This window comes from Vipera ursinii (genome assembly GCF_947247035.1).
Source record: "Vipera ursinii genome assembly, chromosome: 3".
NCBI classification, from domain to species: Eukaryota; Metazoa; Chordata; class Lepidosauria; order Squamata; family Viperidae; genus Vipera; species Vipera ursinii.
Window position 1 is genome coordinate 106,165,547 of NC_139516.1, and position 27,532 is coordinate 106,193,078.

General features: G+C 40.0%; 1 protein-coding gene across 4 annotated transcripts in view; it reads left to right on the top strand.

Annotated features, from left to right (window-relative positions):
- Positions 1–27,532, top strand: part of COLGALT2 (collagen beta(1-O)galactosyltransferase 2) — a 100,205-nt gene that overhangs the window by 31,567 nt on the left and 41,106 nt on the right. For 3 of the 4 annotated variants that reach the window (XM_083359085.1, XM_083359086.1, XM_083359087.1), the window contains exon 2: positions 19,488–19,598. In XM_083359085.1, coding sequence (XP_083215211.1) covers positions 19,488–19,598 — 111 coding nt within the window. Of the gene's footprint in view, positions 1–11,690; positions 11,773–19,487; positions 19,599–27,532 lie in introns of those variants that run through there. The other variant, XM_083359088.1, reaches the window with a different exon arrangement.

The window sequence follows — 27,532 nt, forward strand, 5'->3', positions numbered from 1 at the left end:
GTGTTTTTTTACTAACCTCCTTTCAGCTGTATTCTGTTTCTCCATTTGCTTCTCAGCCTTCGCCACGTGTTTGTGGGACAAAAAAAAGTTCCATAACGTCTCACAAGATCTCAAGAAGTTAGTCTAATGGAACTTTTTTTTACCAATAGTCTCTCTTCCAACAGGAACTTTTATTAAGCATAGTTGATAGCAGGCATAATAGACAGGATCCGAGACTTCCCACAGAGAATGATAGGTTAAGGAAGGAGGGGAGGGAAACAGGAAGAAAGAAAGAGAAGGAAGGAGATGGGAATGAAAAGGAGGGAGGGAGGGAGGAAGGAAGGAAGGAAGGAAGGAAGGAAGGAAGGAAGGAAGGAAGGAAGGAAGGAGATTGGAATAAGAGGGAGGGAGGGTCTGAGGGAAGTCCTGCCTTAGCACTTGGCCACCAGCAGCCCTTGTTGCCATTTTGCCATCCCCTGGTGGTCTCCCATCCTACTGCTGAGGATGCTTTGGTTACAAAGCCAGGTCTCCTCACATGGAGAGGGAGTGGGCCTCCCTCTGACCCATGCACTTTGCCCTCCTGCACCCACCATGGTCAAGGAGAGTGAGCACAGAAGCAGTAGCCATGAGGAGGAGGTAAACACAGCTGGGCACCCCCTCAGGGAAGTGCGGCTAGGATAGACAGGGCTGTGGGGTCCTGGTGCCATGGGAGCTCAAGGGCCAGGCTGGCCACTTGACCTCTGCTGCCCAGGGCTTCAGGCAGTCCATGCCACTGTCCAGGGGCCCCCTGCATGGCCTGAGGCTCAGTGAGGCTCCAGTGGACCATACCCTGGCACTTGCCCCGGTCCTACCCTCCCTCCACCGCAGACTCTCAGATCCACCCCAGTCCTGCCCAGGCCCACACAAGTACCCCTGACACAAGTGACGTCGAGCTGCCCCCCCCCAGGCATTGATCAAATGACCCTGGGACACTGTGAATGTAATAAGTATGAATCAGTTGCCAAGCATCCGAATGTAAATCACATGACTTTGGGCATGCTGCAACAATCATAAGTGTGAAAAATGGTCATAAGTCACTTTTTTTAGTGCTGCTGTAACTTCGAACAGTCACTAAGTGAATTGTTGTAAGTCGAGGACTACCTGTACTTTATCATTTTTTTCATATATATATATATATATTGTCAAGTTTTTGACACCTTGCTGGGCGACTGGTGGTACTTGGATATTGCCTTATCCTAAAAGTGGTACAATGGGTGAAAAGGTTGAAATGCCCTGTTCTTGGCCATAGCTCCCACCTGCTTTTTGAGCAGTAGATGGAAGTCCAGAAGATCATCCAGTTATCTCTGAGTGGAACATTTAAGAATCTTTCATGACTTGTGGATGGCAAAAGCCACCCAGCCCTCCCGCTTTGTTGAGGTTGTAGCTGATGCCAAACCTGAAACAGTACTAATAATACCTCTCACTCTCACAACTCTCCCCAGTCCATCCTCCCCCTGGGCTACTTTGTCCCAGGCTCACCCTCCAATAAATTCTCTACTCACACTGAACAACCACCAACAGTACAAATCTTAACCACATACATCGCATGGGCCCAGGGCCACATCTGCTGATCTTCCAACTGTATCCTTCTGGGTCTGGCATTGAGATGACTCCAATGGCCTCTACCAAGGCCTCTATCTGGCACCACCATCATTAGCCTCTTCTTGCCATCCTGTCACTACAGTGATCCATTGTCCCACTTGCCAGTAGGAGCCCAGCAGCTACGCAAATGGCCCCAAGAGTAGCTCTGTGATGCCACTTTGCTGCAAGGAGCTCATGGCACATCCAGTTACAGATGAACAGACGGGTAAATAAACATAACACACCTCAACTAAAATGTAACATTCAAACATTAAAAACAAAATAAAAAAACAGCAAACAAACTCAGCAAGTCCCTGTGAACACAACACACTTCTGGGTTCCCATTTTTCCTTCGTCCTTCCTTCTCTTTTCCTTCCATCAGTTGCAAAATATTTATATTATTTAGAGTCTCATCTGAAAGTTAATGTAAACAGTAAAAGAGAGGGATGGTAAGACAGAGAGGTTCCTTTCTGGCACCTGAAGAGATTGGTTGCTTGGCCAATAAAACAAATTGACTGTCCCAAAGAGTTGTAATTTTAGCTTGGTGAGATCATAGCTGTCTGCTTGGCAGCCTCCAGCTTCCAGGAACTACTTCCAAAAGAGTTTATTGTCAGAATTCATCTTCCATACCTGAAACTTGAAGGAGAGCTTGAAGAGGTCAAAAGATGGCTGATAATGGTTTTGTAATGGAAATTTTCCTAATATGGGTCTCTGGTGAGTGCAAGTGTTTAAAGAACAAGATATATATTTGCATTGGTGATCATTGTTGAGGATTAAAACTGGGGAAAGGAACAAAGTTACTTTTAAAATATCTTTTCTGTCTTTTTCCTCTTGACTTGCTGAAATCCTGTCTTCTCTGTTCACAGTTCTTTTTCCAAAGAAATGACTGCTCCTCTGAAGCCCATCTAGGGCCTTTAGTTCAGTAGGTGATAAAATGTAAGATGAAGGGCCAGCTCTGATTGTATTTCCACTCTCTGTACATTGGATGTGTGTGGTTTGGTTGCAACAGCAGGACTTGGTGGAAACTCACTTTATAGAAAGATGTTGGGAGTTCTGCCCATCTCCCTTGTTCCCCCCTCTACAGATGGATATCCATCAGAACTGGGTACTGAGGAGAATTGTAGCTCCAAATTTGTTTTGCTTGTTGCTTATTATGTTTAGCAGTGGCCTGCCTCCTTTAACCTGGGATGACTTCTGTTGCTCTAGCATAGATTAAGGGAATTAGGTATGTCTAGTATAACGAAGAGAAGAACTAGGGGTGATATGATAGCAGTTCTTCGAGTACTTGAGGAGTATCAGAGAGAAGAAGGGGTTGGTTTATCCACTTGAGGACAGGACAAGAAGTAATAGATGAAAACTTACCAAACAGATATCCAACCTAGAGGAGAAATTTCCTGACAAGTGAGAACAATCATTGGAATTCCTTTGGAAGTTGTGGGTGCTCCTTCACTAAAGATTTTAAAGAAGAGACTGGACAGCCATTTTTCTGGAATTATATAGAGTCTCCTGCTTGAACAGGGATTTGGACTAGAACAAGGGTCCCCAACCCCCCAGGCCACACAAACAAGTGAAGCCCCATCCATGGGATGCAGGCAGCATGCAAAACCACGCCCCCTCCACTACACAGAAAAAACCCTCTGTCCATGGAACCAGTCCCTGGTGCCTAAAAGGTTAGGGACCACTGGGCTAAAAGACTTCCAAAGACCCTTCCACCCCTTTTATTCTACTGTATGCTGTATGTTCTAGCACATTTATTTCATGACTATTCTTGATCAAATACACATCTTCCACGAATGCATAATTTTTGATCCCATTACTGGATGAATTATATCTCAGTATATACAGCAAATCGTGGTTTAGCAGATTTCTAATGCAGTGGACAAAAAATGTCTATATGGTGTATGATTCTGCATGTAGGTAAAATATGCATGTATTAAACTGAGAGTTTACTTCTGCATACTTTCCTCCAAAAAGTCCAGTTTTTGGTAAACACATACTATATGCAAGGTACTGAGGATATTTCTTTCTTGCACATAGAGGTTGCTATTGGGGTCCGTTTCTATGTTATCTTACCAATCCCTTGTGTGGCATTAGTTTGGAGCTTTTCCTATCAATTCAAAACATCCTAAAGGCATGAATAACATTGAATAGTAAGCACATAATGTAGCTATTTGTTAAAGTGAAATCTTTAACAAATCAGCTATCAGAAAATAAGTATGTGATAATTTTTTTAAAAAAAACCTATAAATAAAACTGTTGACAATTAATTTGGATCAATGGGTATTCTTGCTCCCTATTTAACCTATTGTCTTTGAGCTGTGAGAATAGTACACTTAATACTTTTCCCCCTCAACTATCAAATGGTAAATGTTTCTGGTCCTTGAAAAATCAGTTTAAAATAACAGGGAATGCCAAAAAGAAACTTGAAAAATATGTTTCTATAATTGGAAATATTGTGGGGAAAAGAAGGAGCACAGGACTGAATCTAAAAATCTTAGGATAATTTTTAATTTGCCCATTTTGTTGATCAATACTATTGCTCTAATACCATATTTAATTTTGTCTTTTTGTTCTTTGTCTTGGTTGTCCAAGAATCATTCCATTAAATCCAAATTTCTAATAATAACTGGGAATGGAATAGAACTTTGTGTGGGCCAGGATTTATAAGGATTAGTCATATTTGTTTTTCCTAATCATACGTGCTACTTAGAATAGACTCAGGCCCTGAAGTTCATTCTTTTCAGAATTCTGTGATGCTGTTCATTAACAAAAAGAAAAAGGAAAACCCAATTCATACACAGGTGCGTTTTAAAAGATGGTATGCACAAAAATGCATTTGTTAAAGAAAAATGCACATAAAACCACACATGATTTATTTGGCACTAGGTTAGAAAGCTAGAGACTGTGAGTTTAAGTCCTGTCCTAGCTATGTAAGCCAACTGGGTGACCTTGGGTCACTCTCTCTCTGCCCAACCCACCTCACAGGATTGTTGTTGTGGGGAAAATAGGAGGAGAAAGGTGTGTTAGATATGTTCAATCCTTGAGTTATTTGTGAAAATAATAAAGGCAGGATATAGATTAATAAAAATAGCAATTACCGATATTGGTGTTAATTGAGATGAGTAGGGCTCATAGTTTGAAGTGTTTCTACATGGCTCTGAGCTCTGAGCTACCAGATTGGGCTTTAGGCAGGCTGACTTTTACCAAGCTCCTGCAAGTCTCTGAGAAAAGATATTACTGATTTAGAAGTCTCATCAGCTGTATTTTTTTTAATTTGTAGCATCTTTTTGGACTTATGCAAAAGTCTGAAAACTTTCAGGCTGCTGACAGAGGCACCGTGCTCCCATGAAATCCAGAATAATTCTAAATCATTTTCAGATCTGCTTAGCCCGAGAGATTAGTATCTTATTCCTCCCCATCACTACAATAGGTCTTGCTTCTCAGTTGTATATTAAATTAAAAACATTGACAGAGGGCAGAGACTATTCAACCTGGAGCAGAAGATAGCTTTTCCTAACTTCTTTAGAACATTTTGGGGTTGTGGATGACATTTGAACATGTTGAAAGTTTGTCAAGGCTGCAACCACAAAACGACCGTCATAAGAGAATAAATGTTTACCAAATGGTTACCATGGAGGACACAGCCAGTCTCATAACATCTAGTTCAAAGAAAGGCTTTACTGTTAAGGTTGAAAGATAAATAACATTCACTGGAACCTGCATACAAGACAGGTTCTCATCTGAAAAACACAGCCTCTCTATTGAATCCTTCATGTTGCAAAGAAAAACCACATGCTTTCTCTCACATACACACTCACCCTTCTAAATTACATTTAAATTCTGTCTAGAACAACCTTAACTTACATTTTATTCACCATCTCAGCATCACACAAAATGCTCCTCACACAAACATATCCCTGCATTTTCCCAACCCCCAAGTTGTTTCTCTGCACAGTTTTTTGCTGGCTCCTTCGTCCTTTTTCTGAAACTCCTTCCCTATTTCTGAAACTTTGATTTCTTAACACAAACGACATAACTGTTGCCTCTTTTCTTTGAATCCAATATGCTTAGACTAATGGCAGGAAAAGTTTGAGCATTCAATCATCCATTTAGTTAATTTCCTAAAGAATGATGCTGAGGTTTTGTGATCTCAAGCAAATTCTGGATTGCAATGGTAGTCTGTAGTTGGAGGTCTTTGCTTTTCTCTGTAGCATGCATGCCTGTTATTTAAGGTGAGAGCTTAAACACTTTATAAGGGATCCCAGAGGAGTTTTTACAATACATAAGTACGTATATACTAAGCACACACACATCGTAATACATACAGTATAGACTCTACAGTAGTGTGAAATGAAGAAGTGAAACTAATAGAGTTTGCAAAAATATATTTAGAATTCATGGACAGTGGCTGATGAAATAATGAAATTGCCTAACTGCACTGCACATTATAGAAATGGAATTTGGATTTTGCAGAGCTGCGTCTCTAAAGATACGATAGTAAAAAAAAGAGTGATAGAGTTTAATCTTTACTGGGTGAAGGTTTTAGGTATATGCATATATTTTTATTAATCTTAAAGAACTGACATTTTACCTTTTAGATTTCTATTATTTTTTTTAATTCCATTTATATCCCGCCCTTCTCCGAAGACTCAGGGCGGCTTACAAGCTTAGCAGTAGCCTTCATTCTATGTATATGCCTGCTTATTAGGGCTTTCACACACACCCCAAGCGGCATTATTACAAAGTCAGCTTAATTGCCCCCAACAATCTGGGTCCTCATTTACCTACCTCGGAAGGATGGAAGGCTGAGTCAACCTTGAGCCTGGTGGGATGTGAACCTGCACTAATTGCAGGCAGCTGGTGTTACTTAAGGAGGCATTAGCCCACAGTATAGACTCTACAGTAGTGTGAAATGAAGAAGTGAAACTAATAGAGTTTGCAAAAATATATTTAGAATTCATGGACAGTGGCTGATGAAATAATGAAATTGCCTAACAGCACTGCACATTATAGAAATGGAATTTGGATTTTGCAGAGCTACGTCTCTAAAGATACGATATTAAAAAAAAGAGTGATAGAGTTTAATCTTTACTGGGTGAAGGTTTTAGGTATATGTATATATTTTTATTAATCTTAAAGAACTGACATTTTACCTTTTAGATTTCTATTTTTTTAATTCCATTTATATCTTTTGAAAGAAACTTTCACAAGTGAGTTAAAACCTGAAGAAACATTTTCAGTTCCTTTAACTTGTTACTTCACAGTAATCACGCTGAGAAAATTCCTATGATCTACTGGAGTTCAAATTTGCTGTTTATAGCATGCAAGAGAAGGCTTGCTACACACTGTGAGCATGATCCAACAAAATGTCCCTGCCAAGATCCAATGGACATATTTACTGGGCTATGTTGCTCCTATTCAGCTATTGCTGTTGTCTTTTTTCTACCCATTGCTGGTGGAATGAGGACTTTGTTTACATGATTTATATGCCTCTGGACCTGTAGCTTTCTCAGACCAATTTTCTGGTTGTATTCATTATACTAAATTATAGAATAACCATACGGGTCAGTTTACTCACTCATTGGACTAAAATATTATTGACTAATTTATGGTTTGTTTCTTTGTATACAACCATTGACTTGGGCCTAGTTAATACAGATTTGAGTATATCAAGCAATCCAATAACAATATATTTGACTGACATTCCATGATTGGGTATTTTATTTAACCTAAGATGAACACTTTGCCTGATTCTCTGCTCAACCTGCCCTATAATATAGGTGTATTGTGCACAAACAGACAATAAACATTATATAAAAACCTAAACAGAACAAACAACCTACTACCCTTCAAAGGTTTTGGACTGTAACTTCATATAAGTACAATTAACTTATTACACTTGAATAATCTCTCTCTCTCTCTGTGTGTGTGTGTGTCTCCTTTTCTCTTTGCTAGAATCCTATGTTAATCTACCTCCAGTGAGTGCTAAATTTAAGAGAGTAAGAATGAATACTTGACATCTCAAGAATTAAAATAATTTACTAACGCTTCTCTGGTGACTGTCTAAACAAGTTCTCACAGTTTTCTTGGCAAGAATTTGAAAGTGGTTTGCCTTTAACAGCTTCCTAGGGCTGAGAGACAGTGACTGGCCCAAGGTCACCCAGCTGGCTTTGTTCCTAAGGCTGGACTAGAACTTGTGGTCTTCTGTTTCTAGTCCAATACCTTAACTACTACACAAAACTAGTTCTTTTCATCTTCATTTCATCTTGTGTGATATTAAATAGAGTGAGTTGGAAGAGAGTATTGTGGACTGCATCAAGAAAGTTTAGGTAAGATGCCCAGCCTTTGCTGTTTCTGTTTTCATAGGGGTTTTTTTTGTACCCTATTTTTGGGGGGTATAATTATGAGCTCTTCCAGCAACCTTGGAGATCCCACAGCTAGCTTGTGGAATGGTTGTGATGTATTTAGTTGGATATTCTCCTGCTTGTTTCTGTTATATTATTTATCTTGTGCTTGTGTTTTAATACTTGTTCTGCTGTTTTTAACTATATGCCACCCAGAGTCATGTTTAGTTTTATCAATGTTAAATGAACAAATAAAAATTCAGAGTTCCAGTTTAAAGATGGGTGACCATAAAAGTATTTTAAGTTAAATAAATAAATATCTGGATAGAAATAGACAAAGGGATTCATTCAGCAGACGATTGGTATTCTGACAAGAGGAGAAGGAAAATGATATTGGCAAACTCAGCTTTCCTGAAAGCAGGTGCAAGCTAGTCCATTATTGTTAAGAAGCACTTGTACAGCATTTCAGCCCAAAAGAGATGAACTGATATTCATTGCTTGAACAAAGCTGCTCTTTTGTGTAAACTTAAGAAACTATTTTTTTCTTCTGTTTAATCTGGAGAACCACCTAATAATTAGTGCAACCAGATCCCTGTGCAGCTGAATAGTAAAAACAGTGTCTATTCATTCTTAAGTTTCCTTGGTTTCATGACATTAATCATGCGGTCTGCTTACCACTGAAAGTAAGAATAGCTTCTCTATTCATATCTGGATTTACTTAATAATCTAGGGTAGTAGTTCTCAGTCCCTGACACCTTTTCAGGGGATCTACCAAGTCAAATAAATAAATACTTATAAACCAAAGGTGTGTGAGGTCCTCAGCCATCTGTAAGAATGTAAAGGTGTCAGAGACCAAAGGATTCAGGAACTGCTGATCTAGGGCAGACCTTAGTAGTCGATATATCCCATAATATTTTGTGACTCAATTGGAAGCTAGTCCATCTTACCAAATGGTCTGGCAATTAATAGACACAAGGTCCTCAACCACCCCTGAAGACCACTGTAATCTGTTACAGTTTTCCATTTCCTAAAGATGAATCTTAGCAAGAACACAAAAATGCAGCACAGACACCAACTTCTGCCACCTGGAAGGAAGGGGTTTAATTAATAAAGTGAATTTCTCCCCAGTAGCCAGGTTAGGTCATATATTTGGGGGTGTTTGGGTGAGTTTGGATTTCACTGTTTTTATTGTAAATAGTGGTAAATAGGTTTGTTATGCATCTCTATAAAAAGGCATATGTTATAGAAATTATATTGTACAGAGTTTGGGGAAAATTGTGGAAAATGTTAGGGCTGTGCACAGAATAGAATAGAATAGAATAGAATAGAATAGAATAGAATAGAATAGAATAGAATAGAATAGAATAGAATAGAATAGAATAGAATAGAATAGAATGGGACCTTGGAGGTCTTCTAGTCCAGCCTCCTGCTCAAGCAGGAGAACCTATACCGTCTCAGACAGTTGAATGTCTAGTGAGTCTCTTCTTTAAAATCTCCAGTGATGGAGCGCCCACTAATTTCTGGGGGTAAGCTGTTCCACTGGTTAATTGTCCTCACTGTCAGGAAGTTTCTCCTTAATTCCAGGTTGCTTCTCTCTTTAATCAGTTTCCAACCATTGTTTCTCGTCCTTCCCTCTGGTGCTTTGGTGAACAACCTGGCCCCCTTGTGGCAGCTCCTCAGATACTGGAACACTACTATCATGTCTCCCCTATTTCTTCTTTTCTGTAGACTAGCCAACCCAAGTCCTATAGCCGTTCTTCATATGTTTTAGTCTCCAGGCCTTTGATCATCTTTGTTGCTCTTCTCTGAATTTTTTCCAAACTCTCAACATCTTTTTTGTGATATGGTGACCAAAATTGGCTCCAGTATTCCAGGTGTGGTCATATTAGGGTTCTATAAAGCGGTACTAATACTTCACGTGATCTTTATTCTATGCCTTTTATACAACCCAGGATTGTATTAGCTTTTTTGGTTGCTGCTGCACACTGCTGGCTCATAGTCAGTGCTTTTTTTGTAAAAGAAAAAGGTGCCGGAACTCACACATGTCATACAACCCGCCTTGTCTACCCTACAAGGTTCCATCCAAAAAAGGTACTGGAACTCCATTCTGAGCGTTCTATGACAAAAAAAGCCCTGCTCATAGTCAAGTGATCGTCCACTAGGACTCTTTTCTCTTTGAAGCATTGACACAATCTTACAGGCTTATCACAGTTTTTTTTGAAGATGTGGTTATCATTTATGCACATACCATACATATCCACTGAAAGCTTGGGAATGCTAGCCAATGTGTATGTGGAGAGGACCTGGGGCAGGGCCCCTTGGAACAGCCATGCCACATCTTTCAGAGAGTACAACAGCCTTGAGATGCTTTGAATGGCGTAAGTAGCTTCTTCCTAGTAGAACCATTTCAGAGAATGAAATCTCTGCTGCTTAGCAAATTTAATTAGTCCTTCTCTTTAATCTCTGGAAGCTTGTTAGAAATATTTGACCTCAGTTCAATTTCTTGCACAAAGTCAAGAATGAGGCTGAAGAATCAAGAGTTAGATTGAGGATTAAAGAATGGGTTGTTACACTCTGGAAGACAATGCAGTAAGTGGGAATGGATCTGAAACTGACTCATGTTTCCCACTGCAAACCCCTGTATAAAATCTCTTATGCCCTTCATTTATGTATTTTAAAGGCTGTAAGATTCAGAATTTGGCACTTTAGTTTAGCATATAAGTTATATGAATTGTAGTGTAACACCACTAGAAGGTACAGGGTTGAAGAAGACTGGCCTTACCTGGTAAAGTCTAATAATTCACATGCCGTGTTAAGCCTGTTCGACAGAGTGTTGTATGAACCCACCATTGTGGCTTGTAAACTGTGGTTCATAGCTTTGTGCAAAGCTAGACAACTGCTTTGTGGCCCAGAGTTCCCCCAGCCAGTATGTTGAATTAGTGTTTGTAAGTAATTAAATACAGGTTACATAGATAACAAATATTATATGTATAATCTTTCAGGGATTCAAGATTAGTGGGGTTCATGTAGATGCATTGTGATTGGCATGACATCCACAGGCTCCTCATTGGCCAAACTCTTAAGGTGGGGTTTCTCAACCTTGGCAGCTTTTAAGATGCATGGAATTCAACTCCCACAATTCCCTAGCCAGCATGCTGTTTGGGGAATTCTCGGAGTTGAAGCCCAAATATCTTACAGCTGCCAAGGTTGAGAACCACTGCTCTAAGGTAAAATATTCCATTCTGTTTACATTCCCTTTTGAATCTTGGCAGGTGGTACCTGCTCAGTTATACAATTTGTACATTGTTACATTGATCCAGATGTCTGGCTGGCATCTTTATTCTGCATTGTTCAATCACTCAATGCCTATTATTGGTTCAGCTGCATGACTGGTAGAAAAGGAGCGTGCACTTTTTTTTTTTTGGAAACAAAAAATTTAGATAGATTTTCCCCCCAAAGCCCTAGTGACTGGTATTCTGGAAAATATTTACTGACAGTGAATTACTTGATTACTTCAATTACCTGAAGCTGTTCTGTCAGACTGGAAAATACCTGATGAGGAAAAGTGAAAGAGTAAAAATGCTCTTTACATACACCATTTAGCATGGGAAGTCTAATACTGACAGGCTGGTATTTAGGATTGCAATTATGAGTTTTAAAAGCATTTTTTCCATGTAGCTCTCTTCTGAGAACCATTCCCCTTGTCAGAATAGATCTTCAAGAGGAAAGTAAGATTAAGAGCAGAACGTCTAAAGGAATCTGTCACCCTGAGAACCATGAAATGAAAAAAGACATGCTTTAAAGAAAATCAACATTAACACACTGTGAGGTTTGTAAATAAACTATTACTTTCTCCTTAGAGAAAAGGCAGCTTTCTCCTATCTAGTCTGAAATTAGGCTCATTGACAAGCAGACTGAAAGGGCCTTGAAAATAAATTAAGTACAATCTGTGTATATCAGATTCCCATATTTCTTAACAAAGAAAGAAAAATCACTTAATATTCAGTGTAGAATTTTTGTTCTGATATCTGCCTTATGAGTTTCCTAAAATTAGATAAATTGCAATGAGTTTGCACTACCCACATTAGAGGATTGGGTGCTGGAGATGAGTGGAACTTGCAGAGATGGCCAAAGTGGTGTCTTTAATATCAGAAAAATTGTATGGTTGACTGGAAATATTTATAGACATTTTAGATGAAACAGAAAAAGATGAACTTATGACTTATGGTTTTGATGATTTAAAAATGATTATAGAATAAATAAATAAAAATTATGATGCAATCATAGAGTAAAAGGTAAATTTATATTTACATTTAAAATAGCTATAAAGTTATATAAGAATAGAATAGAATAGAATAGAATAGAATAGAATAGAATAGAATAGAATAGAATAGAATAGAATAGAATAGAATAGAATAGAATAGAATAGAATAGAAAGGGACCTTGGAGGTCTTCTAGTCCAGCCCCCTGCTCAAGCAGGAGAACCTATACCATCTCAGAAAAGTGGCTGTCTAGACTCTTTTTAAAAATCTCCAGTGATGGAGCACCCATGATTTCTGGGGGGAAGATATTCCACTGGTTAATTGTCCTCACTGTCAGGAAGTTTCTCCTTAATTCCAGGTTGCTTCTCTATCATCAGTTTCCAACCATTGCTTCTTGTCCTGCTCTCTGGTGCTTTGGTGAATAATGTGACCCCTCTGCTTTGTGGCAGCCCCTCAAATACTAGAATACTGCTATCATGTCTCCCCTATTTCTTCTTTTCTTAACTAGGCAGACCCAAGTCCTGCAGCTATTCTTCGTATGTTTTAGTCTCTAGGCCTTTGATCATCTTAGTTGCTCTTCTCTGAATTTTTTCCAAACTCTCAACATGTTTTTAGTGATATGGTGACCAAAATTGGCTGCAGTATTCCAGGTGTGGTCTTACTAGGATTTTATAAAGCAGTAGTAATACCTCACATGATCTTGATTCTATGCCTCTGTTTATACAACCCAGAATTATATTAGTTTTTTTGGCTGCCACTAGGACTCCAAGATTCCTCTCACAGTTATTTTTTTTTAAGCCGGTCTTGCCCAATCTGTACTTGTACCTTTGATTTTTCCTGCCTAAATGTAAACTTTGCTTTTCTCCACACTGAAACTCATTTTGTTGGAGAGGGCCCATTGTTCAAGTTTGTCAAGATCCTTTTGGATCCTGAGTTTGTCTTCTGGGATGTTGGCTACTCCTGTCAGTTTGGTGTCATCTGCAAATTTGATGAGTTCTCCTTCAATTTCCTCATCTAAGTCATTGATGAAGATATTGAAGAGTACTGGGCCTAGGATGGAACCTTGTGGTACCCCACTGCTTACTTCTCTCCATGTGGATTTAGTGCCAATGAGGACTACTCGTTGAATATGGTTTGCCAGCCAGCTAGTTTGCCAGCCAGTTTGTTAGAAACATCATTGTGCAGCCATACTGTTTTCTTCTTGAACTTCTTGTTTTTCTTTTTCAGTGGTATTGTGCTGGTATGGGCTTTTATGATCACATTTTTGAGAGTTTCCCATGCTTCTTGGGTTGTTTTCTGCTTTAGGATTTTCATCCATGGGATCTTTCCTAGGTTCTCTCTGAGTTTGTGAAAGTGAGCTCTTTTGAAGTTTAGGATGTTGGTTGGATTGTTTTCTGTTGCTAGTGTTTGCATTATATTAAATTCCAGTATGATGCTTTCACCCAAGTTTCCAGCAACTTCAACTCCCTCTATCATTTCTTCTCTATTAGTTAGAATTAAGTCCAGTATGGCTTTATGTCTAGTTCTCTCCTCCACCTTTTGGATGACAAAGTTGTCAGCTAGGTTGGTTAGGAATCTGCTTGATCTCCCACTCGCTGCAGAGTTTGTCTCCCAGTTGATATCTGGATAGTTGAAGTCTCCCATAACTATTGTGGTATGCTTCCTACATGCATTTGTTAACTGGTTGGCAAAGAGCTCATCTATTTCTTCTGATTGGTTGGGTGGTCTGTAATATACACCTATGGTAATGTCACTTTTTTTCTCTTTTATATTGATCAATATGCATTTTGGAGAGATTTTATCTTTGATCATGTGTGTTTCTTACATCTCTTAAAAGACTAGTGGAAAACGCCAGTGTAGATAACAGTTCTGAGATGTGATTGGGGAGATCAGGGAAAGGGGTAAAAAAATAAAAGATAGTGATTGCAGTTCCATAGTTGAAATCTATCCCTTTTTGTGTGCCACAGGTCAGAATTAAAACAGGTGGGGCTTTTTTTAAAAAAATAAAAAATAATTGTGCAGTTGCAGTCTGCACAACTGAAGGCCCACCTTTTTAATTCTGACCCGTGGCACAAAAAAAAGGGATGGATTTCAACTATGATCTTGACCTGTTCTTTTTGTTTTTCTAAATCATTTCATTGTGGATGTCCCTGATTATGACACCAAATCTGGAGGGGGTGCCAAGCAGGAAGATTTGCAGCAATAGGGATGATGGTATAGTAATGAAATCCCTATCTTGTCTAAGTTTGCTTGAAATACTAGATTCACACATCACACAAAGGTATAAGGCAGTTATAGCAATTTCCATAGTTAATAAACTATGGTCAAACCTGTAGACTATTGAGACTACAACTCTCAGAACTTCCAACGATATTATATTTATTGGGAATTTTGGGAGATGTAGTTGCAAGACATCTGGAAGTTGCCCAGAAGTGAAGACTAGATTGTTGCTTCCTTGGCTGAGTTAGAAGACTAGCCATACAAATTTTTAATTCAGAAGAATTGTTTTCTTTTTTGGTGAAGCAAACTGTTGGCAATTCTGAGTGAGAATTATGAGTTTTGATCCTATTATTAATCTTTTCTTCATGGCATCTATAGTCTTACATATTTGTTCATTTAGAAAAGTGATTACTGTTGGTCAAATATGCCTCCTCATAAGTCTTCTGTTGTGCAATCACTGTGTATTTACTGGAATCTAATGGTTTGTGGGAGCTGGTCAAACAAAGTTGTATTCCATTGGCAAGCTTTCTATATGTTCCCACTTCAGCTGCTTCTGCTGCACTTTTCATTTCTCTTTCCATTACCAAGGATAATGCAAAATAGCTGCTGCATAATATCTTTTGATTGTTAATACTAAGAGGTTTTTATTTGTAAGTATCCTTAAAACAAAGTAAAACATGCAGCAACTAACTGTATGGAGTATCCTATATAAATAACCAGAGTAGCCCAGAATATGTTATTCTCTAGAGCAAATCTAAAAAGGTTTCCTTGGTGGAATTCTATAATTTTTTTTAAAAAACATCTAACTGAAAATTTTTCCTGCTATGTATAGAAGGTGAATCCTGGATCTTGAGTACTTCCCCTTCCCAATGAGGAAAAATATAGTATTTTGAAAGTGTAACAAAATATTGAAAACATACCTTTTGCTCACCCTATAAAAATGTCATGGTGATTGCTTTGTGTGTACCACTGTGATCTTCAAATGTTTGTTTGGTATAGTTATGATGTGCAGGTATACTGGAATTTAATTTTACTTTTTCTCTGTAATGTTTCTCTGCCCACAATAATTAGTAGAGCACAATTTTTTGTGTACCCAAACTAATAAGAATATTGCATTTCATATTACATTGGGGAAATAAGGGAATAAACATTTATGTTTGCATTAGGGGTGTGTTTTCTCTCCCTGTTCTGCATAAACCACAATGTGGTACTTAATCTTGGAAACCAGGAAGCACAAAGTGTTTCTTTTGGTAGGAATTAAGGTACTTTTCCTACCAGGATAAAAAATAGTAAAGTAGGCTGTTCTCTGCTCCTTGACAGGAGTCACAAAGCAAATAAGCAGAGGCTCAAAACAGAGATGTACACATGGAAGAAAGATGGAATTTTTTTGTTAATTCTCTGACTGATTTGCTGAATATTATCTAGGTGTCATAACGCTCTATTTGTTAAATACAAAATCGCTACAGTTCAGCCATTTCATTGCCAAATAAGAATGTTCCTCTTCTTTTTGTTACCTTTCAGTAAAATAAATGTCTGATTAGATATCAAGCTTTCAGTTATCACCCTCAACCTATGACTAATTCTAAAAACTTCCTTCCTTCCTTCCTTCCTTCCTTCCTTCCTTCCTTCCTTCCTTCCTTCCTTCCTTCCTTCCTTCCTTCCTTCCTTCCTTCCTTCTTCCATCCTCTCTGATTTCTTTTCAGAGAATACTGACTAGAATTAAGAAAAAAAGACTAATTTTAAACATAGAGTAGTGTGTGTGTGGGGGGGGAGTTAGATTTGATATAAGGAGAGTATAAGCATTTGTGTACATGATAATATGCTTACTGCTTTTAAATAAAAATATTTCACAACTGGTTTGTAGAGATGTTCGGCATCTGTTTAGGAGTATATTTTCTAACACAAGAGCTAGAGTCATAACTTTTAGAAAAATGACTTCTCAAAAGTTTAGGTCTGAAATCTTGTGCCTAATTACTTGCAGCTTTATGAGACTAATATCCTAAGGCTACCAATGGCCATTAATCAAATATCCTAAATATGAAATATGAAACAAGTGTGAAGGAGAAATGAAGGTGCTATCCCATTTGTTATCACTTTTTAATAAAAAAAGCAAAATCCAAACTGGCAACACACAGCATTTTTTGTATTCTACTCTAAATTTCATAAAGTTTGCAGTGGATGTATTTATCTCTGCTAAGCTTGTAAGCCGCCCTGAGTCTTCGGAGAAGGGCGGGATATAAATGTAATAAAAATAAATAAAAAAAATCTCTTCTTGGACATGTTATCTATTCTAACATTTTCACATTATATCACAAATGACCCAGAAACTTTCTGCCACCCCCATGAAGAGAATATGTGTGTAAGCCTTGTGTCTCTTTCATAATCTCTCTCCTCTGCTTGACAGGTTAAACACAAGCACAGATGTGCATGTAGTTTTTGTTGTTGTTTTTGCTTCAGTAAAAATTTCTACATCCATATTTCCCAAACCAAGAAGCAGGGGAATTTTTTCAATAAAGCAGAAAAGGTGACATACTGGAATTGGCATATTTATATTTCCACATTGAGTTGTTGTTGGTTAAATTGCTGTCATCTCCCCAGTTTAAAAGGTTTAACTTTCCATAAGCAGATCTTGTCTTAGATCCACAGAATTCAATTGCAAGAACCTATTAAATGATAAAGAAGATTAGAGACATGGACTGTCTTTTGTTGATAGGGAGATATGTATTCCTAGCTGTCACAAGAGATATTTTCATATATAATCAGAATTTGCACCAAATGTGACTTTAACCCTCTCTTCCTCCCTCACTCTCTTTTGAAAAACTTCATAAGATTTAAAATATTATAAACTACATATTTATAGTGAAGGGATTTTATAATGTTTAAGGTTGATGTTAGTAATATTGATATTAGTAGTGATACTTTGTGTATGTGTGTGTGTGTATGTATATATGTGTGTGTGTGTGTGTGTGTGTGTGTGTGTGTGTGTGTGTGTGTGTGTGTGTGTGTGAAATGTTTGTTAAGCATTCAGAATACACTTGCTTAGTCCCAGACACGGGACAAATCTTATTTCCTGTTTCAGCCTAGCCCAAGGTCATCTACAGGCAGTAGCCACAGCAGTGGCAGCTCATATTTGTGTAAAAATTTTTTGGCTTGCTAACAAAGAATAAATCATATCAGTCTCCCTTTATTCTTTGTTAGCAAGCCAAAAAATTTACACACACACATATACACACACACACACCTTTGTTTATGTGCAAGCAGCTTTGTAGGTGCTTTATATTGGGAAATTGCTTATATGAAAGCAAATGTTTCATGCTTCAGGTACAGGGGATTGCTTACATGAAAAGAGCATGGTAAGTGGAGGGGGAAAAGGAATTATGGTGGAGCTGTGTATGAGTCATCATCTTGGAATTATTTTTCTGTATCTTTTGGTTCCTAGTACCAAGACCAGATCTCTTTGTTCTGGAAAGGTATAAAAGGTGGAAGACATCTTTCCTGGTTGTTGCCTTCATCTCTCTACCAGCCACGAAGAGAGATGTGGCCACTCAACTCTATTTTGATAAAAAAAAGTTGTTTGCCTGCTGAAATTTGGCTCAGGAGTTTCTTTTGGCTCTTTTAAATTCCTGAGTAATGCTGGGGCAATTATGAGGCTAAGTGTAAAACCTTACAATAGGATAAAAGGATCAACAAAAGTTGACTAAAATAGTATGAAGTCTAACATCCTGGGCAAAAAAATTTTCCCTCAACATTGTAGAGCCATCAGGCTGAGTACCAATGGTCTTAGTGTCTGGGAAGGGTGTTTCAAAATTAAGAGGGGTGGAATAACTGAAACAATCATATTCTGGCTCATTATTTTAAAGTCACTTTAAAGAGTTTGTCCAATTGCAAAAGTTAAAGGGCCGTCCTTGGTTGATCTAGTCTGAACTTGTAGAACTATGGAGGTAGATAATATGGAATGTTTCCTCAAGCAGAATAGAAAGAGTTTTCTGGACTGGGTGCCCTCATCAAAGTGGATCATTGAGAAATGTACCTTTTGTCATTTGAATTGAATCTAAAGATACTATTCATAAGTAATCTCTCTGTTCTTCTAAGATACTATTGCTCCAGAGTAGCTGTGGGCCTCGATCTGTGTCATCCTTACTTATCAGATACTGAAATCCTGGGCTTGTGAGCAGTCCTTACCAGAGTTTTACTCTCTGCCCCTCTCTCTTCCCTGCCTTTGGGTTATTAGTTTAATTCACACAGCATTTACAAGCATAAACAATATATTAATATGAGCATGTGTCTGTTAAAAATGTTAATGGTATTGTGTTCGGCCAAAACCTAATTACTTTGTTTCAGCTTATGAATTATCCTGACCTTTATTAGTATGAGCTTGTTCAAAACTAAAACTTACCCAGTGAACTATGAGCAGTTCAACATTGGAACTAATGACCCAGAATGGCTCCCCTTGATTTGGCTATTTTTGGGCAGAAGCTTGACAGTCATTGTTATGTACTGGGCTCTTGTGAAACACCACGTGGGTTGCTGAAGCAGCAAACGGCTCTCCAGCAACCCAGACTACAAGTCTCCTGTGCTGCAATTGGCTATCTCCAGGCAGCAATGGTTGCTTCAAACCTATTGGCTGCCGCCTAGGGGCTCGACTATATATTGTGGCTAGTTGCAGACATTTCCCCAGTACAGTTCCAGCACGAAATAAACAATGAGTTATTCTGTACTCTGCTCCGCGTCTTTATTCCTGCACCAAAGAACCCGCTATTTAACAGTCATCTGTCTGGAATGTTTTAATTTGGATTATTGTGCTGAGAAGAAAGCTAGTTATAATGGCTTTTACCAACTCTAGGGTCTCTGATTGTTGTTAATATTCTTTTGAAAGGATATCCTGCAGACAATATCCTGCAGAGGTTAGTGCCCTGGAGTAGGTGCTCTCTAGTATATCTTCATTTTTCAGGAAAGTCTTAATAGTGTAGCTGCTGCCAGCCAGCAGTTGCCTTTTCAAAGAGGTGACAGAAAAGAGGCAAAATGCAAGTAATTGTTTTATATGTCTATTTTTTCTTCGTAGGGTAGCCACTGATCATAACATTGACAACACAACTGCCATGCTCAGAGAATGGCTGAGGAACGTACAAACACTCTACCACTATGTTGAATGGAGGCCAATGGATGACCCTCAGTAAGTGTTGGAGCAAAGAAATGCAATTTCTAAGTTATGTGATGGAACAAGTGTCAGCACATGAAGCTTGGGAATACAGGTTGGGTTTAAAATTCTTGGCTGACCTTAGGTATTTTGAATATTGGGTGGGCTTTCCTCTCCCTAGAATCCTCCTAAGGTTGCTTAATGGGTAGCGAATTGAGAATTAGATGGCTCTCTGCCATACATATAACAGAGTTTTTATTGGGTTGTCAAGTAGGCATTTTGTTTGTGCAAAATGGAGGATTCCATAATCTTCTCTCTGCCTACTCTGAAAGGCCTCTGCTTTGATCTTCCCTGACTCAGGTTATAATCTCACCCTTCAATCTAGAGCAGAAATTTGCCAGGAAAATTTGCCATGCTAGGCTTCTGTGCCAGATCTTGGCACTACTATAGAATACATCTCCTGTTCAAAATGCCTAGGCAGAATATTGAAAGTGCATGATTTTGTTTCTGAGGTTTGCCTCACACTAATTTTCTGTCTCTCCTAGAAACTAGTAGTGAAAAACAGGACCACCTAGACCCGATAATCTTTAGCTATGTGTGTAGAATCTTTTTTGTTAACTGTTGTGTTGTGGGTTCTGAAGAGCAGGAAAGACACCAGGCAGATGAGTACAGAAGAATCATAGCTTTATTGTAAGTCAGACTGAACTGTACTGGGGCTTTTGGATAATGTTGCACAATATATATAGCCCACATGCTCTGAACAACCAATCAGATTGAACCCATTATTCCCACCATGTTAACTGCTGCCAGGACTGGAGACGTCCTGTCTGGGTTGCTGGAGAACCGTTAGTTCTCCAGCAGCACACATGATTAAACCCCCAAAAGCTCAGTACATAATACCCCTTCCCCTTTTAAGAACAAATAATATAACCCTTACAAGTTAAAGAACTCACTTCACTCCCATCTCCAATATATAAGTGAATGTTTGACCCCATTCAAGGTAATATCTTCATAATGTGACCTTCTCGGACATGTTATGCACAAACTGCATGCAATGAGACTAATGACAGTTTTGCTGTTGTGCCAGTAGTGTTGCAGTACCTCACAGTACCTTACGATAACTACAAAGAGATTAAATAACATCTCACTGAAAAAACTCGCCCTCTGTTAATCCCCTTTCAGTATGCAGTGCATCACAACTCGTATGTTAATTAACAAAAGAATCAAAATAATATTTAAATGAGCAGGCATGCCTAAGGACTGGTAATCATTTTACACAATATGTTGTCCTTTATTTAACAACATAATCTGTGAGGTATGCAGGAGGCTTGTGTGGATGTGAGGAACATCTGGGGGTTCCAACCACTTTGTGGTCTACCACCTTATCCGGCATGCCATGCGAATTCATGTTCTCCTGTGCTGTAGAGTCTGAGGACGGAGAACTGCTCTGGCTGGCCTCCCCAGGTTGGCCCACCCCAGAGTCAAGACTTGGAGCAGAGTGAGCACAGCAGTCACTGATGCTTGGCTGATCCGACTGATCAGGGGTTCCATGTTGCACCTCAGAGTCGTCTAGGTCCTCCTCGGACTCGAATGCTGTTGTGAGTTGAAAATACTGGTGGTACGGGTGAGAGCTAGCTTGTGTGCCAGCTGGAGAACTATGGGAAGGACTTGTGCCAAAGTTCTCACTTAGTGACCATTCTGGAAATCTCTACCTTAACTGGTCAACATGTCGTCTGACCAGTCGCCCTCCCTCCACCCCTACTGTGTAAGATAGGGGTCCAGTTTTGTCAACCACCTGTCCCAGAACCCACAAGTGTCCAGGCCCATAATTTCTGGCCCAGACCAAATCACCAGTCTGTAGCCCCCTTGGGGGTTTGGGTTGAGAAGCATCTGATGCCACTCTGTCAGGATGAAGTCTGTCCAGTTTAGTAATGAGACATCTACCCCAATGAAGCTCCGCTGGGCTTTTACCTATGGCTGTGCAGGGTGTAGAGTGTTGGCAGAGTAAAAAGTCTGCCACTCTATGATGCCAGTCACCTGTGATGATGCGCTTGAGGGCATCCTTGGTTGTCCTCAACATTCATTCAGCTTTCCCATTTGACGATGGATGGAAGGGAGCAGATGTGGCATGTCTGATTAGATTTGCTCTGAGGAATGCCTGAAACTCAGCAGCAGTAAATTGAGCCCCATTATCAGAAACCACGACATCAGGTAGCCCATGTGTAGCAAAGAGTTTTCTCAACACCTGGATGGTCCTAGCAGTAGTCATATTGGGAACCGGAATTACTTCCAGCCATTTTGAGTGGCTATCCACTACTACCAAGAAGAGCTGTCCTTGAAAAGGCCCAGCATAGTCAATATGACTCCTGGACCAAGGAGTATGAGTCTCCTCCCATCTATGGACAGGTGCTTGGGGCTTTTCAGGCCTTGACCTTTGGCAGATATAGCACCCGTGTACTTGCTCCTCAACATCCTTATCTAAACCTGGCCACCAAAGGTAGCTTCTAGCTAATGCTTTCATGCGCACTATGCCTGGGTGTCCTTCATGTAAGGACTGCAATACTCTATCTCTTAATACTGAGGGAACAATAACTCTGTTTCCCCAAAGCAAACATCCTTTATGTGCAGACAATTCATGCCTTCTAACAAAGTAACTTTGGAATTCAGGGCCTGGACTTTTCTCTAACCATCCCGTGAGTACCCAAGACAATACTCTGCTCAGAATCCTATCTGTGGCCGTTTCAGCAGCAATGTCCCCAGCTTGGAGGGGGAATTCAGGCAAATCTTATATAGATAATATTCGTGCAGCAGGAGCTGGATCAGGATCTATAAGTGGCAGTGGTAGTCTACTGAGGCCATCTGCATGGCCCATTTCCTTTCCAGGTTTGTGAATTAACTTGAATTTATAAGCAGACAAAAATATAGACCACCTGAGCATCCTAGGGGATAAAATGTGGGGAGTTTGTTTATCTGTTGTAAATAATCCCAAAAAGGGTTTGTGATCAGTGTACACAGTGAAATTTCTTCCATATAAATAATCATGAAATTTTTTGACCCCAGCCACTATGGCTAAGGCTTCTTTATCAATTTGTGCATAATTGCGTTCAGCAGCAGATAAAGTTCTGGAATAGAATGCTATGGGAACTTGTTCCCCATTCTTTTCTGTGTGACTTAAAACTGCCCCCACCCCATAAGGAGATGCATCACATGCAAGACATACAGGTTTAGACTCTATGTAATGAGTGACTGTGGATTTTTCTGATAAGAGGGCCTTAAGGTCCTGAAAACCCCTTTCATGTACACCAGTCCATTGCCATACAGTTTTCTTATTGAGTAGCCTGTGGAGGGGCTCTGCTATAGCTGCCTTATGAGGTAGAAATGTGTGATAAAAGTTCAGTAACCCCAAAAATGCTTGTAATTCTGCTTTGTTTTTGGAACTAGGAGCCATTTTGATGGACTTTACCTTTGATTCTGCGGGGTGGATTCCACTGGCATCAATACGGAACCCCAAAAATTCCGTTGATGAGACCCCAATACTACATTTATTCTTTTTTAGTTTAAGGCCTGCATCGCGAAGTCTTTGTAAGACAGCCCTGAGCCTATTTGCTAATACTTCTGCGGATTCTCCGGCAATGAGAACATCATCAAAATACGGGCAAACACCTTGAATGCCCTTGAGGGTGCGTTCCATGATCCCTTGGAATATCCCTGGTGCTACGCTTATGCCAAACTGCAACCGTTTGACTTTGAAAGCTCCTCTATGCGTCACTATTGTTTGGGCCACTGTTGTGGCCTTGTCCACTGGCAGTTGTTGATACGCTTGCACTAAATCTTGCTTAGCGAAAATGGCGCCCCCTTGCAAAGAGGCTAGAATATGGCTGACTATCGGAACCGGGTAGGCATGCTGGTTTAAAGCTTTGTTTAGGGTACATTTGTAGTCTGTGCAAATGCAAACCTCCCCATTTGGTTTAAGTGGGGTGACAATAGGGGTCTCCCACTCTCCCCCTTCAACAGGCTGTAACACCCCTTCTTTTACTAATTTATCAATTTCCGAATCAATTTTATGCTTTAATGCAAAAGGAACTCTGCACAGTTTGACTCTGATCGGTATTACATTGGGGTCTAATTTAAATGAAATAGTGGGCCCGTATACGTTCCTAATTTAGAATCGAACACATCTGCGTATTCTTCACAGACAGCTCTGAGGTCAGTACTCTGTGTTTGGTTGATGCCTGTTATCTGAATTCCTAAAGCCTCAAACCAATCAAGTCCTATAAGACTTGTTCTTTGACCCTCTACTACTACGACATCCCCGAAAACTCTTTAAATTTTACTGATAGGGTGGCCTCCACTTTAATTTTAACTTGGGCATTCTGGAAGTCTGTTAAGATAATGCTCAAGGGCTTCAATTTAACCCACTGATTGCTGCGTTTGCAGACATATTTGAATGTCTCATGCAAAATGATTGAGACTGCTGAACCGGAGTCCAATTCCATTTTGCATGGAATGCCCTGCAGTTCAATTGAGAGCTTAAGTTTAGATTTAAGGGGACGACGAGCCCCTGTGTGGCAAATACTTCTCCGGCTTTTGAAAAAACCCACACTGGTTGGACCCTGGGCCCCGGTACCTCTCCTTGTTGGTTCCCCTGACTGATGTTTGGGTTGTCCGTCTCTCTGGCGAGCCTGGCATATGACTGCAATGTGTCCAGTCCTACCACAGGCCCTGCACGTGGCCATATGGAATCTGCAGTTTGCGCGGGAATGGTTGCCTCCGCACACCATACATATAGGGAAGAGAACTGCCTGGTTTTGATGGAGTAATGCCTGAATTTATCATCCACTCTGGGCCTCACACAAGAGAATGGCTGGCAAAATTCTACACAGATATCCTAACTTCCAGTAAGCTCCCTCCAGAATTTAAGAGAACCAAGGTAATCGGCATATTAAAACCTGGAAAAGAAAGCAACAAGCCAGAAAACTATCGCCCCATTGCTCTGTTAAGTGTTTGTTATAAACTACTTGAAAGGTTGGTACTTAACAGAATTGGACAGAAAATTAACAAACAAATACCGATTGAACAGGCTGAGTTTAGATCTTATTGGAGCTGTGCCAATCAAGTCCTTAGTCTTACTAGCCACATTGAAAGCAGCTATCAGAATAAATTAAAAACATCTGTTGTATTTGTGGATCTTACAGCAGCATACGATACAGTGTGGAGGGATGGTCTATTAAGCAAATTCCTCCACGCTGTCCCTTGTAGGACCATGGGCCGCCTAATAAATAACATGCTCTCAGCAAGGACCTTTCAAGTCATCATGGTTGATAAAATCAGTAAGCAAAGACATCTGAATAATGGACTCCCTCAGGGCTCTGTATTGGCCCCATCCTTATTCAACTTATATATTTCCAATATACCACCCACGCTATCAACAAAGTTCTCTTACACTGATGACTTGGCATTAGCATATAGCCACAAGGACATCGAAGTTACAGAAGGTGTACTTACAGCCGACCTTACAACTCTGAGCACATACTTCCACCAATGGAGGTTAATCCCAAGCATAAGTAAGACAGTCACATCATGTTTCCACGTTAATAATAAACTGGCAAAAAGAGAACTCAATGTATACCTAAATAACAAATTGCTCCCATATGAGGCAACTCCAAAATATCTGGGGGTCATGTTAGACAGGACCCTGTCTTTTAAAAAACATATTCAGAATATGGCTGCCAAGGTTAACAGCAGAAATAACATTCTGCAAAAACTATGCGGAACAACTTGGGGAGCTTCAGCTCCAACTCTTCGATGTGCAGCCCTTGGGCTTTGCTACTCTGTAGCGAAATACTGCGCACCTGTATGGATAAACAGCTCACATACAAGACTTGTTGATGTTCAACTCAACCATACGATGAGATTAATTACTGGGTGCATAAAATCTACACCTATTCACTGGCTACCAGTTCTTAGCCACATACTTCCCCCGCACATACGACGACAAGAAGCTCTCATTCGGGAATATAGTAAGATCCTGCTAAACTCCTCTTTACCCATTCATGCCTGTACCTCTGATCTCTTAAGATGTCGATTAAAGTCAAGAAATCCACCACTCCTCACAGCGCTTAAGCTGCTGGCCAAACATCAGAGCACTATACAAAAATGGATGGAAGCATGGAGTAGCTATACCTCCCAAGACATTTTTGAGCATATTAATCCTAATAGTATACCTCCAGGATTTAATCTACCCCGACACATATGGGTGACATACAGTAGAATTAGAATGACTCATGGGGTGTGTGCCGATTCTCTGTATAAATGGGGAAAGACACCTTCAGCACAATGTGATTGTGAGGCTCCCCGACAGACTATCCAACATATAGTGAGGGAATGCACTAATAGAAGATACCCAGGAGATTTTAAGGACTTCCTCTGCGTAACAACGGCAGCTACTGACTGGAACTCCAAACTCGACATTAAACTCTGAAATGTTATTTCTGTTTTCCTCTTAGGTTTTATAATTGCTTCCTTTTTAAAAAAAATTGTTTTAACTGTTCTAACTTGTAAATATGAAGTGCTTTTAATTCTGTGTGTGACCAACCATATCCTAAATAAATGAACTGCCTTGTGTTTTCTTTTTGTTGATTTCCGCGTTTTTGTGCACCCGGCTGTTTCTGTAGCTTGTCTATCTCTGTCTCTTCTTCCACTGCTCGTTTGCTGCTGAATTTAGCGACCTCTTGGTAAATGGTTTCTTCGACCTTGAGAGGTTTGGCGGTTTACACTACTTGCATGGCTCCTCCAGCTGCTTCATCGGCCATTATTTTGTCTTGTGCCTCCAAGAATGTCAAATTGGGTCTGGCGAATAGTCTATGTTGGAGGGCTTTGTCTCTCAGGCCACAAACGAGCCAATCTCTCAGGCGTTCTTCAAGGTTTGAGAATTTGCAAAGATGTGCGGCCTGGCATAGGCCCACGATGTATTCTGATGCCGTTTCTCCTGGACGTTGCACCCTCTGGTCAAACTTGAATCTCCACGCCATTTCTGACATTTTTGGCTTAAAATGTCTGTTAAGTTTTTGTTTGAGGTCGGCATATGGTACTGCTTCGATTGGCATGGGGGCAAACAGGTTTTCTGCGAGGTCAAATGTTGCTGGCCCACAGACACATAGCAGCATTACAGCTTTGAGCCCATCTTCAGTGATCTGGTTTGCCCTTAAGTAATTCTCGACTTGAGAGAGATATGACGGCCATTCTTCTGGGTGGCGAATGTCGAACTCCCTTAATTTGCCGATCTTTGGCATCTTGACTATATTCCTGCGTTTCTGATCCTGCTTCTTGAGCTCAGACGGGTACTTCTGAGTGAATGGCCACTAGCATAGTTTTGCTAGCCAGCCGAGGAAGGGGGGGAAAAGATGCCTCTTTCCACCAGCCCGTAAAGCCAACCCCTCACGAGTTCAGCTCTTTAAGGTGAAGCAGGATCCCACCTTTGTCGCCACTGTTGTGTTGTGGGTACTGAAGAGCAGGAAAGATGCCAGGCAGATGAGTACAGAAGAAGCATAGCTTTTTTGTTAGTCAGACTGAACTGTACTGGGGCTTTTGGGTAACGTTGCACAATATATGTAGTCCACATGCTCTGAACAACCAATGAGATTGAACCCATTATTCCCGCCATGTTAACTGCTGCCAGGACTGGAGACGTCCTGTCTGGTTTGCTGGAGAACCGTTAGTTCTCCAGCAGCACACGTGATTAAGCCCCCAAAAGCTCAGTACATAACATTAACCACTGTTGCAATTTGCAAATAAGGGTGGAATAACATAAGGTAACTAGCTTTAAAATACCTATTCATAAATAAGCTCATTGCATTCAGTGCTACAAACTCTTAGATAAATGCAGAGAGAATTGCAGTTTAAGACTATCTTTTTAAAAAGTCCTCCTGCTTTATTATTGCTGATAGCAAAGCAGGAGCCTGAAAGGTATA